We start from the raw sequence: 15,256 nt of genomic DNA on the forward strand, positions 1-15,256 counted from the left end.
CCAACCTTGTAAAGTTGTTTCTTCCAGAGGATGAGGTCCAGCCAAGGACGTTTAAAATTCGTATGTGTGTGTGTTTTCTATACACTCAGGGGTTTTATCGTTGTATACGTAAAAATTCTTTTGTTTGGAAACTAGAGAAGCAGATGCCCTCTCTGTGCTCTCCTGCGTTTTAGCAGCCATCATAATCTCGGTAATTATCTGATTTATTTGATTTGCTCTTTATTGCCTTCTTTCGCTAACAGGTAGGTCCCTGGGCGTAGGGATGGCCGATCCGATAGAACGTCCTGGCCCAGCGTTCAGAACCGAAAGCCGCACCGGGGGGCGTGGCCCAGGAGAAGGCGGAGGCGCACGCGGGCCGCGACCCTCCGAGCCGGGCGCGTTGACCTCTGCGCTGGGAGCCCGGCTTCACGCAGCCCGAGCTGTCTCCGCCCCGACCGCCCGGCCTGCGCGTCCGCGCCGCAGCCGGCAGGTGGCGCCGCAGGCCCGATCCTGGCGCCTGAAAGCCGGAAGCGGCGGCGTGGCCGGGGCGGGCTGGCCCTGGGTGCCCGAGCTCCCGAAGGGTCCGCCTTCTCCGCGCGGTCGCTGCCTCCCGGATTCCTCGCCCGTCCAGAAAGGGGCGCCGGGGGCGGGGTGGGGACGACTGGAGAGGGCCCCACGGATGCCCCTAGGACGAGCGGCCCTAGGCCCCCAGGGAACATGGGCGTGCTCCGGGCGGGACTGTGCCCGGGCCTCACTCAGGACATGGTCCAGCTCTTGAAGAGCGGCGGGATCAAGACAGGTGACCGCGGGCGCGCGCCAGTGCGGGCCACAGGGCTGGCCCCGGCACTCCCGGAGGGGCCCTTCCCCTCCCTCCTGCGCCCCCGGGGAGCCCGGAAACGCGGGCGTGGGCGAGCCACGCCCCTGGGAGGGTAGAACCCCCCACCGTGTGCCCGGCACCGCGCCAGGTCCCACGGTTCCGCCAGTACGCGCGGGCGCGGGAAAGTCGAGTGCGGACGCCCCGGGCCTCCCTTCCTGCCTATCAACCCCACGTGTTTCGTTTCCAGTGGTGGAGCTGGTTTCTGCAGATCTGGAGGAGGTCGCCCAGAAATGTGGCCTGTCTTACAAGGTGAGCTGACCGTCTCCACGCTCCACACCTGGGTGTCTCTAAATGCCCATCCCTGAGCAGAGGGGTTCCTAAGGATTGATAACGGCGGCGTTTGAGACCCTGGGAGGCCCCCTCCTTTGACGGGTCGTTGCCAAACACTTTTGGGCTGCTGCAGCCCGGATCCTGAGCTGCCCCGCCCCTTCCGCAGGCCTTGGTCGCCCTGAGACGAGTGCTGCTGGCTCAGTTCTCAGCTTTCCCTTTCAATGGCGCTGATCTCTACGAGGAACTGAAAACCACCACGGCCATCCTGTCCACCGGCATTGGAAGGTTTGTGTGTGTACGTGCGGGACAAAGTCAGAGGCAGGGAGACCTGACTGCCTCTCGCTGGGCTTTCGATGCTGGAGTCTGGAGCCAGCAGGCCCTTTCAGACAGTGCTGAGAACTTCTAAGTTCTCTTACCCTGTAAGAACGTTTCTCGTAACTCCTAACTTTGGGGGATGCAGAATTATTGGGGTGGGAGGAACCTGTCCTGCGTGTTTAGTAGGTCATTTGGCAGCTTCCCTGGCCTCTGCCTGCTAGATGCCAGTAGCACCTCCCTTCTCCCCTTGTCTGATAGTCAAAAATATCTCCAGCTGTGATCCCTGGGTGGGCTGGGGGCAAAATCTACACTGGTTGAGAACCACTGAAACACAAGATGTCAGTATTTCATTATTATTCAGCAAATCAGAGCCACTCTTCTCTGGCCCTACCGCCCTGTCCACTTAAGGATGGATGGGGCAAGAGAGTGTGGCAGGACTAGGTTAAGTACCAGCCATTGACACGTAGTAGATTATACAATGAAACACTGAAGAACTGATGCCTTCAAACTATGGTGCTGGAGAAGACTCCTGAAAGTCCCTTGGACAGCAAGGAGATCAAACCAGTCAATCTTAAGGGAAATCAACCCTGAATACTCATTGGAGGGACCAATGCTGAAGCTGAAAGTCCTGTATTTTGGTCATCTGATGCAAACACTTGACTCATTGGAAAAGTCCCTGATTCTGGGAAAGGTTGAGGGCAGAAAGAAAAGAGGGCATCAGAGGATGAGATGCTTGGATGACATCACCAATGGAATGAACATGAACTTGGGCAAACTTCCAGAGACGGTGAAGGACAGGAAGGCCTGGCATGCTGCAGTCCATGGGGTCACAAAGAGTCGGACACGACTGGACAACTGAACAACAACAAGGTTATACAATAGGTTGTATAATCTCTTCGTGATCCTGTGAGTTCGTGATTATTAACCCCACTTGAGTTTAGCACAAGAGGAGCTAGGGGCAGTGGTGGGGCTCCAGCCCTGGGGTACTTGTTCCTGAACTTGGTTCACTCCTTGTACGCTGCAGCAGGAAGGGGTGAGAGTAGTTTCCTTCTGCAGTGTTTGGAGAGAGAAAGAGTTGGAAGAAAACAGGTGGCTTCTGGCCAAGGGAGGCTGACCTCTTCCCTGGCTTGTTTGTGTGGAATTTGATAAAGAACTCTGCCACCACGAAGGTCTTTGGTCTCTGTTTCCAAAACACGCTGTCTTGGCAGGGTTCACACAACACAGTGCTTGCTTTCCCTGGGTTGAGGGTTCAGGCCTGTCATTCATCAAGCACTAGCCAGTGTCAGGCATGGGTACCGGAGATGGGCATGGGTGAGGCCCCTGCATTTAAGGAGCCTGGGGTCCACTGGGTAGACAAGAGCAGGTGGACATGAGAGAGGTGTGAGCATGTGTGCAAGCAGCTAAGGAGGGGGTGATTAGCAGGAAGCAGGCCTGGCCTTTGGGAGTTTATAAAGCCAGCATATACAGAGAGAGTGGTCAGGTGGTAAACTGGCAGGATGGCAGCCACCATGGGTCACTGCAGAGGAGATCAGAGAGGTTCAGGACCGCTCTGTGCAGCGAGGAATGGATGGGCCTTCTCTGAGTGCTCATCAGGAAGCAGGCACTGTTACTCTAGGTACATTATTTCATTTATCTTCACTTTATCTTATCTTCTTCATTTATCCATCTACTTCCCTGATGGCTCAGTGGGTAAAGAGACACAGGAGATGCAGGTTCAATCCCTGGGTCAGGAAGAGCTCCTGGAGAAGAAGATGGCAACCCACTCCAGTATTCTTGCCTGGAAAATCCCATGGACAGAGGAGCCCGGTGGGCTGCAGTCCATGGGGTCACAAAGAGGCGGACACGACTGAGCGGCTAACACTTTGACAACTACAGTGAGCCTGTTGCGATGAAAATCACCATCCTGGGGCCTCGCTGGCAGTCCAGCGGTTAAGACTTCGCCTTCCAGTGCAGGGGGTAAAGGTTCAATCCCTGGATGGGGAGCTAAGATCACACATGCCTTGGGGCCAAGAAACCAAAACATAAAGCAGAAGCAACATTGTAGCAAATTCAGTAGCGACTTTAAAAATGCTTCATTCACGTCAAAAAATCTTTAAAAAGAAATGAAAGCCATCATCCTGTAGATAAGGAAACTGGGACTCAGGTTAAGAGACTTGCTCAAGATCCCCCAGCTAGGGATTTCCCAGGTGGTCCAGTGGTTAGGACTCCTGTGCTTCCACTACAGTTTGACCCCTGGTTCGGAAACTAAGATCCCACAAGCGGGGTGGCACAGCCCAAGGGAAAAAAAAAAAAGATCTTGCAGTGGGTAAGTGGCGGACCAGGCCCTTGAGGTCACACCTGTCACACTGTTAAGCCTAAGAACTCAGCTCTAAGGCATCTGCCCTGTTGCTCCCTCCAGGCAGGAGGCTGTGTTGTGAAAGTAGAGTTACAGTTAGAGGTGGGCGGGGTGGATGGGGCAGGGGAGGCTGGCAGGAGAGGCCCAGGAGGATACAGCAGGGGAGGGTGTTGTGAGCGGATCTGGGGTGGGAGACAGCAGGAGGCATACTGCAGAAATGCTCTGAGCCTTCCTGCTGGGGGGATGCGAAAGTGGCGAATCAAAGATGACCCCTAGGCTTCTAGTCTTTGTCATAGTGGTCTTTGGACACTGATGGGTATTAACTGACACAGGAGGGGAGGGGAGGGGAGTTCTATAGTCAACAGCTCACCAAATGCTGGTTAACCAAATGAAGCAGGTTTCTCTGTTGTTTTTTTTTATAGGCCTTTTTTTTTTTTTTTTTTTGGTCATACCACTTAGCATGTGGGATGTTAGTTCCCCAACCAAGGATTGAACCTGAGCCTCCTGCCTTGGAAGCAAGGAGTCTTAACCACTTGGGCCACCAGGAAAGTCCCTCTGCTCTAGGTCTTCTCACGGCCTGTAGTGCTGGGGACATCTTTACAAGTGGGAGAGCAGGCAGCAAGCCTCGGAAGTAGCTGTATTGACCGGGGAAGAAGGGTGGTTCCTTGAAGGCCCGAGCTGTGTCTTGTTCATCTCTGCCTCCGGCTTGTTTTAGAAAAAGGCCTTTAGGAAATGTGAGACATTCAGGCGATGTTTGAATGAGTGACTGAAAGAATGAATGAAAGCCAGTTTGGGGGGAAGGTGGAGGATAAATTCCAGACAGCACTTGTGTTCAAAATGGGGTTAGGCTCAGTTGTACTTCTGTTCCACAATGCAGGTGGCAGGGGGGCGGGGAGGGGGTCTGTCCATGTCGAGGTGGATTTGGGAATTCCTTATGGAGATCCTCATGGCCAGGAATGCAATTGATTCTTGATTGTAGAGTCCAGACCTGTGGTTTAGCCCAGGCTGCTCATTAGAATTATTTGGGAAGCTTAAGAAATATTCATGCTTGGGTCTCTTTAGAAATTCTTTGTTTTTTGGCCACGCCATGTGAGATCTTAGTTCCCTGACCAGGTATTGAACCTGTGCCCCCTTGCATTGGGAGCGCAGAGTCTCAACCACTGGACCGCCAGGGAAGTCAACATTCTTGAAATAACATGATAATAATGGAGAACAGATTAAGCAGTTGCCAGGGCCTGGCTAGGGATTTAGGGGTGAGTGTGGTTATAAAAGGGTGGCACAGGGAGCCCTGCCGAGATGGGAATGCTCTGCCTCGATTGCAGTGGTTCCATAAACCCACATGTGGGGTGAAACGGCAGAGAACTGCGCGCATGGACGCACGTGGAAGGAATGAGCTGCAGCTCTCTGGACTGCACCAGTGCTGTTTTTTGCTGTTGCACTAAGATGTGGTACAAAACATCTTAGAGTGAAAGATGCTACAGTTGGTGAAAACCAGCTGAAGGGTACACGGGACCTCAAGACATGGTTTTTTTTTGGTTTTTTTGCAACTTCCTGTGAATCTATAATTATTTCAAAGTTTAAAACATGACAAATTATGGGCAGTGCTATCAAGGAAACCCAGAAGGGGCTGTGATGGAGATTGAGAGGAGAACCATTGAATGGGGCAGCGAAGAGACCTCCGGAGAGAAGTGATTACCCAGAGGTGATCTTTAAGGCGAGAGTGAAAGGATGAGGGGCCAGAGGGGGAACACTCGGCCGTGCCGGCTTTCCCCAAAGGAGACTCCACAAGGAGGAGCCTCCTGGCCAGAGATATCAGAGAGTCTCTGGACAGAACAATGCTTGGAAGGAATGTCTTGCTGTTCCTCCATCCCTCCTTTTCTCCCACCCGTCCAATCCCTTCCGTTGATGCTCTTCCCTCCTCTTCTGCCATCAGCCTGGACAAACTGCTAGATGCTGGTCTCTACACTGGAGAAGTGACTGAAATTGTAGGCGCCCCGGGTAGCGGCAAAACCCAGGTACAGCTTCAGCCAGCAGCCAGGAGGGTTGAGGGAGGTGGATGCACAGTCCTGGATCTCTGGGGAAGCTTCTGCCAGGATCCTGTGATTTCAGAGCTTGGAAGAGAGAAGACAGGTGGTGAGGAGTGGGACTTGAACTCGCGTCTCAGGGCCCATTCGCGCCTCTGGGATCTGGATGAGATTTGGTGGGGGGCTCCCGTTCTGGGCCCTTCTTGAGGGCTCAGGTTCACCCAATGGCCCGTCTCTACTCAGGTATGTCTTTGTGTGGCAGCAAGCGTGGCCTATGGCCTGCAGCAGAACGTCCTCTACATTGATTCCAACGGAGGGCTCACAGCCTCCCGCATCCTCCAGCTGCTTCAGGCCAGGACCCCGGACGAGGAGGAGCAGGTAAAGGGCAGGAAGGGTGGGTTTCTTGGAGGTTCTGACACCATAAGACCCATTATCTAACACGGCAAGAATTTGGACCATTTGGGTGACTAGTCATTTCTGGCTTTGAAACTTGCTGTTCCACTAATGTTTCCTGTATTGTAAAGCCTCCCCTTTATGACGTCATCCCAGTTGGATGCTACCCACAAGGATCCTTCCTAGAAACCCAACCCCTGGCATCCCCTCTGTGTTTCTCCCCCATATCTTGCCCAGGGGAGACACACAGATCACTGCCACTCCTTCCCATGGAGCTCTGCCTTGGCTCTGCAGCTCAGCACCCAGGAGCCAGCATGTTGTGAACTGGCCCAGCAGACAAAGCCCACTGCCATCTGTACCTGAGTCCTTGTGTCTAAGCGCCTCTTCTCTCTCAACCTCAAAATCCCTCTTCATCGTGCGCGACCCCCGGCTCTTCTTCTCCAAGGCCCTCCCTTCTCTCTCCTGCCCCCTCAGGCAGGAGCTCTCCAGAGGATCCAGGTGGTGCGTGCGTTTGACATCTTCCAGATGCTGGGCGCGCTGCAGGACCTGCGAGGCGCTGTGTCCCAGCAGGTGAGCCTGACCTTCTGCCTTCCCTGCTCCCCGCAGCCCACCTATGCTGTCTGAGTGTGGGCAGGTGTGCAATCTGGTGACTCTAGCTGTGCCTGCCATTCCCAGGATGGGTCTGGATGCTTAATTCTTTCTTTCCTCAATTCTTTGCCTCCTCGTTCACAAGCCCATCTTCCCCACTAAAGACTAAGCCCCTTCCTTGAGTTCAAGGATCAGTTCCTGTTCATCTCTGTATTCCAACTGGGTCCATTCAGCTGCACATAATAGTCTATCTGACAGACACTTGAACTTGGAGGACATTTAATTATCTCACATAAGTCTGGAGGTTGGCACACCCATAATATCAGGGCTCTACGTTGGTGTGCTTGATTCTCTGGCTCTTCCCCCTTATGATTGCAGAGTGGCTGCCGTGGCTCCGAGCATCATGTCTTCACACATCCATATCCAGGGCAGTGATAGATGCCTCTTTTCTGTACCTCTTTCTCTGGAACCCACCATTGCACTTCTCAGTTCCCTTTACATCTAACTGGAAAAAACTGAGTTATGTTTTTATGTCCTAGTCCAGAGGTTGGGTGCACCTTCCCTGATGTCAGATTTTCTGCCCAGTGCTTGAACACATTCAGAGGCCTGTTGACAAGGGAGAGAGGTTAGGAATGGCATTTGCGTTGGTACCCTGATATACCTGATGGGTGCTTGGATAGGATATGGTGCATGATATATATACCTTTACATTTGGGAGAAACCTTAGAGAGACTAGTTTAATTTATCTTAAACTTTACCTCTCACCCAAAGGATATCATGTTTCCCATGGGCATACCTAGGGTTGTATGTAACATAAATCGTTTTAACAAGCTTTAGACCATATAATGGTTGAACGAATACTTGGCATAGGAATCATAGCAGGTTATGCCTCCCCATGTGTTGAGACGTGAAGTAGTCCTGACCTAATCCAACCCTCTTGTTGGAATCGAGCAAAGTGGGGGCCAGAGACATTCAGTGCGTTGCCCACAGTCACCGCATATTTAGGATAAGAACAAAGCTTAGGGACTTCCCTGGTGGTCCAGTGGTTAAGACTCTGCACTTCCATTGCAAGCGGCACAAGTTTGATCCCAGGTTGGGGAACTAAGATTCCACATACGTCATGGCCAAATTTTTTTTTTTTTTCACGTTAAGAGCAAAGCTTATAACCCAAACCTCTCAACTCCCAGGTCAAAAGACTTTTTTTTTTTTTCTTTAACTGTAGCACTGTTGCACTGTTAGATGATATGTATTCTATTATTGCATAACAAGTTACTGCAAACTATGACTTAAAACAACATGTATTTGTTATCTCAAATTCTGTAGGTCAGAAGTCTGGGCACAGCTTGGCCTGGTCCTCTGCTTAGGGTCTCATTACGTTGTGATGAACGTGGTAGGTGGGCTGTGCTCTTATCTGTAGACTCAGCTGGGGAAGAACCACTTAGAAGTTCATTCAGGTTGTTGGCAGAATTCATTTCCTAGAGGTTTCAGCTTCTTGCTGGCAGCTGGTTGTTGGCAGAGGCCATCTTCGAGTCCTCAAAGCTGCCAGTATTCCTGCCATGTGGTGCTTTCCATGGGCAGTTCACAGCAAGGCCGCTTGCTCCTGCAAGACAGCACACATGTGAGAGCAAAATGCAATAGGTTGTCCTGTGTAACAATGTGATCATGGGCTGGCAGTGCATTCCATTTTACATATAATGAAGCCTAATCAAAAGAGTGACATCTGGGGCTCCCCTGGTGGTCCAGTGGTTAAGACTTCGCCTTCCAATGCAGGGGGTTACAGGTTCAATCCCTGATCGAGGAGCTAAGATCTCAATGCCTCGGGGCCAAAAAACTAAAACATAAACCAGAAGCAATATTGTAAGAAACTCAATAAAGAGTTTAAAAAGGGTTGACATCAAAAAAATCTTTTAAAAAACAGAAAAGAAAGAAAAAATTTTCTGATCAGGGACCATAGGATCTGAGCAGGGATTTCTCAAATTTAATTAGAGTATCTGATATCCTGTGATTTAAACTCTCTCGGTCCATCCAAGTCTTCAGTGAAAGTGCAAGTGCAAGTCACTCAGTAGTGTCCGACCCTTTGCAACCCCATGGACTATACAGTCGGTGAAATTCTCCAGGCCAGAATACTGGAGTGGGGTAGCCTTTCCCTTCTCCAGGGAATCTTCCCAACCCAGGGATCAAACCCAGGTCTCCTGCATTGCAGGTGGATTGTTTACCAGCTGAGCCACAGGGAAGCCCAAGTCTTCAGTATAATCTATTATACATTCACATGAGGGTGGAAGGAAAAGGCTTTGCTAGAGTTCCATCTTATTTGGGGTGATGGTGATGGTGAAGTTGCTCAGTGGTGTCTGACTCTTTGCAACCCCGTGGACTGTAACCTACTAGGCTTCTCTGTCCATGGAATTCTCCAGGCAAGAATACTGGAGTGGATTGCCATTTCCTTTTCCAGGGATCTTCCCGATTCAGGAATCGAACCCGGGTATCCCACATTGGAGGCAGACGCTTTAACCTCTGAGCCACCAGGGAAGTGGGGGAGGTTATTTCCTACCAGTTTTTGATAGAGGAGCAGGTTTGTCTGGTAACGGGCGCCCCCTGGAGGCCAACTGGTTGGTGGCACCTGCTTCCCATCACTGTCCCCCATCACTGCCCCCCAGGTCAGCAGTTCTTCCGGGACTCTGAAGGTGGTGGTTGTGGACTCGGTCGCTGCGGTGGTCGCCCCACTTCTGGGAGGTCAGCAGAGGGAAGGTGAGTGGTGTGGCAGAGCACAGGGTGGAGGGTCGTGATCTTGCCTGCCTGCTCTGGAGTCCTGTCTTCGGCCAGCCTGGTCCCCGCTGCCCACCCTCTTTGCTTTTTCTCCTCCAGGCTTGGCCTTGATGGTGCAGCTGGCCCGAGAGCTGAAGACCTTGGCCCGGGACCTCAGTGTGGCAGTGCTGGTGAGGAAGTGGGCTTGGCCAGCCATGCTAGCCTTCTCTCTGGTCCCTGGACTTCACCAAGTGGGGAGGTGTTCTTTCCAGGTGCTCTTTATTTCCTTAAAACAGCAGCTTCTGAACCCCCAGAGTGACCCTTCGGGAAAGGCTCATAGCCCAACTTCTGTGGGTCTTCTAGAGTGCCAGACTGTGAGGGGCTCAGACACATAAATAGCCAGGGGATCAGGCAATGTCATTTTTAACACTTCTAAAAAACTAATTATTTGGCTGCGCTGGGACTTAGTGGCAGCCTGCAGAGTCTTTAGTTGCGGCACGCTGGATCTAGTTCTGCAGCCAGGGACTGCCTGAGCCCCCTGCATTGGGAGCGCATAGTTTTAGCCACCAGGGAAGCCCAGGGACAGTCTTGTTTTTCTTTTTACTTTCTTTAAGTCAGGTTTCTTGAGATGTAATTCACACAGAGTAACTTCTCTTTGTTTGAGGTTTGATACAGTCGTATCTGGTGAGATCAAGATACAAGAAAATTTCAATCACCCCAGAAAGATCCCCCAGCCCCAGACAACCACTGATTTGGTTTCTGTCCCTTTCTATGAAGCTCTGGAAAAGGCAGAGCTTCATAGAAAGGGATCTTTTTTGCTTTTAGAGTAACTTTTTCTGCTTATGGAGTAATTTTTTGAAAGTCTTCATGCTTCTCATAGAAGAAAGTAACGAATAGTTAAATATAAGTGTCCAGTTTGTAATCAGTCTCCACATCCACAGAGACCATATTAGTTTTTTTTAAATATACCTTCATTGAATCTTTTTTCTCTGCCTATATACATATACTTTTAATCAACTTTCCAACTAAACAGTAATCTTGTGTTGTTTTTTTTTTTAAAAAGACACCATTTCTCGAATCTTTTAATAGATTCTTTAAGAATGCCACTTTTAGCAGCTGCATATTTGGGGTGGGGGGCTGCGCTGGGTCTTTGTTGCTGGGCACGGGCTTTCTCTAGTTGCGGCGAGTGGGGACTACTCTTCGACGCATTGTGCAGGCTTCTCACTGTGTGGCTTCTCTTATTGTGGAGCACAGGCTCTCGAGCATAGGCTCAGTAGTTGTGATACAGGCATTAGTTGCCCTGCATCATATGGAATCTTTCCGGAGCAGGAATCAAACCCATGTCTTAACCACTGACCACCAGGGAAGTCCCGGCATCGTGGTTTAGTGGCAAGAGCTCTGTGCAGGTCAGGAGCCCAGGGTTCTGACTCCAGACTGGTGATGAGTCATGGAGCCTTGGGGAAATTGTTTCCTTGTACCTGGCCTCAGCTTTCCCATCTGTAAAATGAAGCCATAGGAGCAAATGTCCTCTGTACCAGCATTATGGGTCTATATAAGCCTTTGATTCTTTCTGCTGCAGGTGACCAATCACATGACCCGAGATAGGGACAGCGGGCAGCTCAAACCTGCCCTGGGACGCTCCTGGAGCTTTGTGCCCAGCACCCGGCTTCTCCTGGACAGCACCCAAGGCTCAGGATCTCTGGACAGCCGCCGCGTGGCATGTCTGACCAAATCCCCCCGCCTGGTGAGCCAGCCCCAGGGGAAAGCCAGGAATCCAGGCCCTTGAGGGTGGCTTCCGTGCCTGCAGATGTCTGTGAATTCCTGAAGGCTGAGACCCTGCAGCCAAAGAAGCTACCCACGTGGGCTGCTCAACTCAAACACTCACGCTTCCCTCCTGTCTTCTTCCAGCCAACAGGTTGCCAGGAGACGGTGGACTTAGGGAGCTGGGGGACCCCAGCGTTCCAGGGAGATCACAAAGGACATTGGGAGCAGAGCCCAGTGTTCCAGGGAGATCACACGTGACGGTGCTGTTGATGGGGGAAGGGGCAGGCCGCTAGGCCCCCAACTCACCTGCACAGTAATGCCTGCTGCTCGATGCCGGCAGCCCCGCTCCCTTGCTGGGAAGCCATCTCACCCTCAGCTCCTCTCTCTGGAAACACAGTGCTCCTGGCAAGAGAGGATGCTGTTGTGGAAGGACCCAGAAATTCATGCTGGTACCAAGTTTTCTTCCCTTGTTTCTACCACGTGTGTTTCCAGTGGGAGCCAGGTTCATGGACTTGGACATCTCTGAAGAGGCACTCTGGTGCCTGGACGGATTAACCCTGTACATCACCATCCTACCCTCCATCCTGACACAGTGACTGAGCTTGAGGCCTCTGGCTTGCCTTTGTTTCCCTTCTTTTTTTTTTTCTTTGCCTCTGTTTTTCCATCTGTAAGATGGGGCTTCTTTCCCCCTAACTCTTTCTTTGACTTACTGGGTGGAAGTAACCTTGTAAATGTAACCCATGTTGTGTGCTCAATTGTGTCTGACCCTTTGCGACCCCATGACCACCAGGCTCCTCCATCCATGGAATTTTTCAGGCGAGAATACTGGAGCAGGTTGCCATTTCTCCTCCAGGGGATCTTCCCAACCCAGAAATTGAACCCATATCTCTTGGCGTCTCTTGTGTTGGCAGGTGGATTCTTTACCACTAGTGCCAAAACTCTTCCTTATCTAGATCCTGCTCTTAAAAACATTAATACAAAAGAAATTCACTGAGCTGCAGAGTCATCTGTTTTCCCCCAGACAGTGGCTTTTCAGTCACCGAGTGAGGCCCCAGAGAACCCCTGTTCCTCTTTCCCTCTTGTCGGTTTGGTTTCAGACACCTGCGTGCATCACCGTGACCAGGTGAGACCGGGAGCTCACTGCAGTCCCAGGGATATAATCTAACAGGAAGGGAAGATGTGACCTGGCCCCAGTGAATCCAGCTGCCTGTTAAACGTGCATGGTGCTTGTGGGGCCCCTCCACGGTACAGAGTAAGCCGAGGTGCTGAACCATGGCCTTGCCCATAAACGGGAGAATTTGCAGTTAGTAGAGCCAGCTGGGAAAATTGATGGTGGCGTAAATGATACACGGCAAATCTAGTCCTTTATGCAGAAATTCATTGCCGGTGGCTCCAAGATGCAATGTAATTACCCTTCTCTTCCTGCCAGCTGTACCACACTGTATGAAATAGTCCCCCCACCCCCGCCCTGCCCTGGTCTGTTACGGGTGCTGGGACCATTTCTCTGCGAGCTGTAGCCCCGGCTGGGTGGAGGGGAGGACAGCAGGGAGGGGGAAATCAAAGGCAGAACATGATCAGGATTGTTTACTGACCACATTTTTTTAAAGGAAGGTTGCCTTTCTTGGTTTGAGAGCCTGTTGTGTAGTTAATTAGTTGTGTCTTGGCTGCAGGAAGCGGGGTCAGAGTTAGAGGCAGGAGATATAACATTTACAGATGATGAGCACAGGAGGGAGAAAAGGAAGAGGTCTGGAGGACTGGGAGCAAGTGGCAACCCAGCCCGAGGGTATCTGCCTGAGTGAGGACAGGCTTGGTGAGCCAAGACTGGAGGAACCCTGGCGCTGGTGCTTCCACAGGCTCTCGGGAGAAATGAGCCTGCGGCCTCCTTGCTAGGAGCAGTGAGTACAGAATGGCAGCCTTGTGCATGCAAGCGAAGTTGCCTCAGTTGTGTCTGTTGCGACCCCATGAACTGTAGCCCACCAGGCTCCTCTGTCCATGGGATTCTCAAGGCAAGAATACTGGAGTGGGCTGCCATTTCCAAGGGATCTTCCTGACCGTAGGACTGAACTCCTGTCTCTTACATCTCCTGCATTAGCAAGTGGATTTTTTATGACTCGCACCACCGAGGAAGCTCATTGCAACCATAGTAGCAAACAGAATGTTAAGCTGGGGATGGCACATCCCTGTCATTTGTCCCATTTGGGAATCTTGAACCCATGCAGGCATCAGCAATAAATCAAGCGTTCTCTTTCGCTGAGCTTAGAGACCTTTGCAATTTTCGTTTTTCTCCACATGACACTCCAGGCAGCCACTACCAGTCAGTTGAAATTGATGTTCAGGGTGGAGCCTGGTTGCCATCTCTGCCCTGGGCACATCTGCATGTTTCCTGAATGTGGCGTCAGGTGCTTTGTCCCTGACTCAGTACCCTAGAATTGTAGATTTGAGAGGCCTGTAAAGATCACATGCCCTGGGATTTCCCTGGTGGGGTGCTGGTTGAGAATCAGTCTTCCAATGGAAGGGACGCAGGTTCGAGCCCTGGTCGAGGAACTAGGATCCCACATACCGCATCTAAGACATGAGGCAGCCAAATAAATAAAGACCATATGCCCCATCTTGTCATTTAGCTGAGAAGGAAAGTGAGGTCCAAGAGCAGAAATGACAGTCCCAGCGGCAGAACAGGGGCTGGAACCTAGGACTCTCGATTCCTTGGCCAGGATTCGGTGTCCACGTTGCCTTTAGTTTTCAACTGGTACAGTTCCACCCTCAGTAGGGACTTATTCCAGCTGGAGAGCCTCCCCCAGGCAGCCTTTCTGGCCACGAGGAGGAGCACCGTTCACTGTTGCTCCAGACAAGCCCGTGACATTCCAGCAGGACTTTGCCCCTCACAGCTAGCCCTGGGCCTTAGTCGTGGCATGTGGGATCTAGTTCCCTGACCAGGGATCAAAGCCAGGCCCCCTGCATTGGGAGAGCAGAGCTGTGACCATAGGACCACCAGGGAAGTCCTGTCCACATCTTATTCAGTGCATCTCGGGGCTGAACAAGTGCACTTGACCTGCTGCACAGACTTGACTCCTTGAGTAGCCTTTGAATCCTAGCTCTTCCCTACGTCCCTAGTTTCTGGGTGTAAGAGTCTCAACATAATCCGGGGGTTTGCAGGAAGACAATAGGTATATGGTGAAAAGAATACAAAGTCAAGGAACAAGATTTACATCTCCTCTAACTTGGTCTTAGCTGTGACACTTACTGTATGCCATCGGATCAATCAGCCTCTTGAAGCCTTTAGTTTCATCCACTGGGAAATAGGGGAAAATAATGCCTATTGCATAGAATTGCTTTAGGGTCATATAGCTTATGTAAAATGCCAGATACTTTCCCAGGCATATCATAGGCCCTCAGTTGCATATTCCTTGAAAGGCTTCGGATACCTGGGAGAAACTGGCTTCCTTCTGTCTAGGCAAGGCCGGCTTCATGGTAGTGTGACCAGTGCAGTTGCACAGAGCCCTGAGCTTACTTTAAAGCTCTGCTATCCATCAACAGAGGAATTGCTAAAGAAGATGTAGTACATAGATACAATGGAATATTACTCTGCCACAAAAGGAACGAAGTTGGATCATTTGCAGAGACATGGATGGACCTAGAGACTGTCATATGGAGTGAAGTAAATCAGAAAAACAGATATTGTATATTAACACATTTGGAATCTAGAAAAATGGTATAGGTGATATTTGCCAAGCAGAGACAGATGTATGGATATCGAAGGGGGAAAACGGGGGTAGGAGGAATTGGGAGATTGGAATTGATGTATATACACTATTGATACTGTGTATAAATAGATAACTAATGAGAACCTCCTGTATAGCAGAGGGAACGTGACCCGATTCTCTGTGGTGACCTCAATGGGAAGGAAATCCCAAAAGGAGAGGATATATGTATACGTAGAGCTCTTCACTTTGCTATACAGTAGAAACTATC

General features: G+C 51.0%; 1 protein-coding gene across 2 annotated transcripts; it reads left to right on the plus strand.

Annotated features, from left to right (window-relative positions):
* Nucleotides 1-580: 580 nt before the first annotated feature.
* Nucleotides 581-12,011, plus strand: RAD51D (RAD51 paralog D). Of its 2 annotated transcripts, XM_068978146.1 has the most exons (10): nucleotides 581-778; nucleotides 1,044-1,105; nucleotides 1,293-1,411; nucleotides 5,710-5,791; nucleotides 6,044-6,178; nucleotides 6,668-6,763; nucleotides 9,436-9,526; nucleotides 9,644-9,714; nucleotides 11,103-11,267; nucleotides 11,432-12,011. In XM_068978146.1, the coding sequence occupies exons 1-10, from the start codon at nucleotides 697-699 to the stop codon at nucleotides 11,543-11,545; spliced, it is 1,017 nt and encodes a 338-aa protein (XP_068834247.1). In that variant the 5' UTR covers nucleotides 581-696; the 3' UTR covers nucleotides 11,546-12,011. The 2 variants fall into 2 exon arrangements, with proteins under 2 accessions (XP_068834247.1, XP_068834248.1); XM_068978147.1 differs by lacking the exons at nucleotides 1,293-1,411; nucleotides 5,710-5,791; nucleotides 6,044-6,178.
* Nucleotides 12,012-15,256: the final 3,245 nt, after the last annotated feature.

This window comes from Capricornis sumatraensis, chromosome 8, assembly GCF_032405125.1.
Source record: "Capricornis sumatraensis isolate serow.1 chromosome 8, serow.2, whole genome shotgun sequence".
NCBI classification, from domain to species: domain Eukaryota; kingdom Metazoa; phylum Chordata; class Mammalia; order Artiodactyla; family Bovidae; genus Capricornis; species Capricornis sumatraensis.

Coding starts and splice junctions, on each gene's coding strand:
- RAD51D (XM_068978146.1), top strand. CDS start 697: ATGGGCGTGCTCCGGGCGGGACTGTGCCCGGGCCTCACTCAGGACATG. Junction 6,764..9,435: donor GAGGCGCTGTGTCCCAGCAG/GTGAGCCTGACC, acceptor ACTGCCCCCCAG/GTCAGCAGTTCTTCCGGGAC. Junction 9,715..11,102: donor ACCTCAGTGTGGCAGTGCTG/GTGAGGAAGTGG, acceptor TTTCTGCTGCAG/GTGACCAATCACATGACCCG.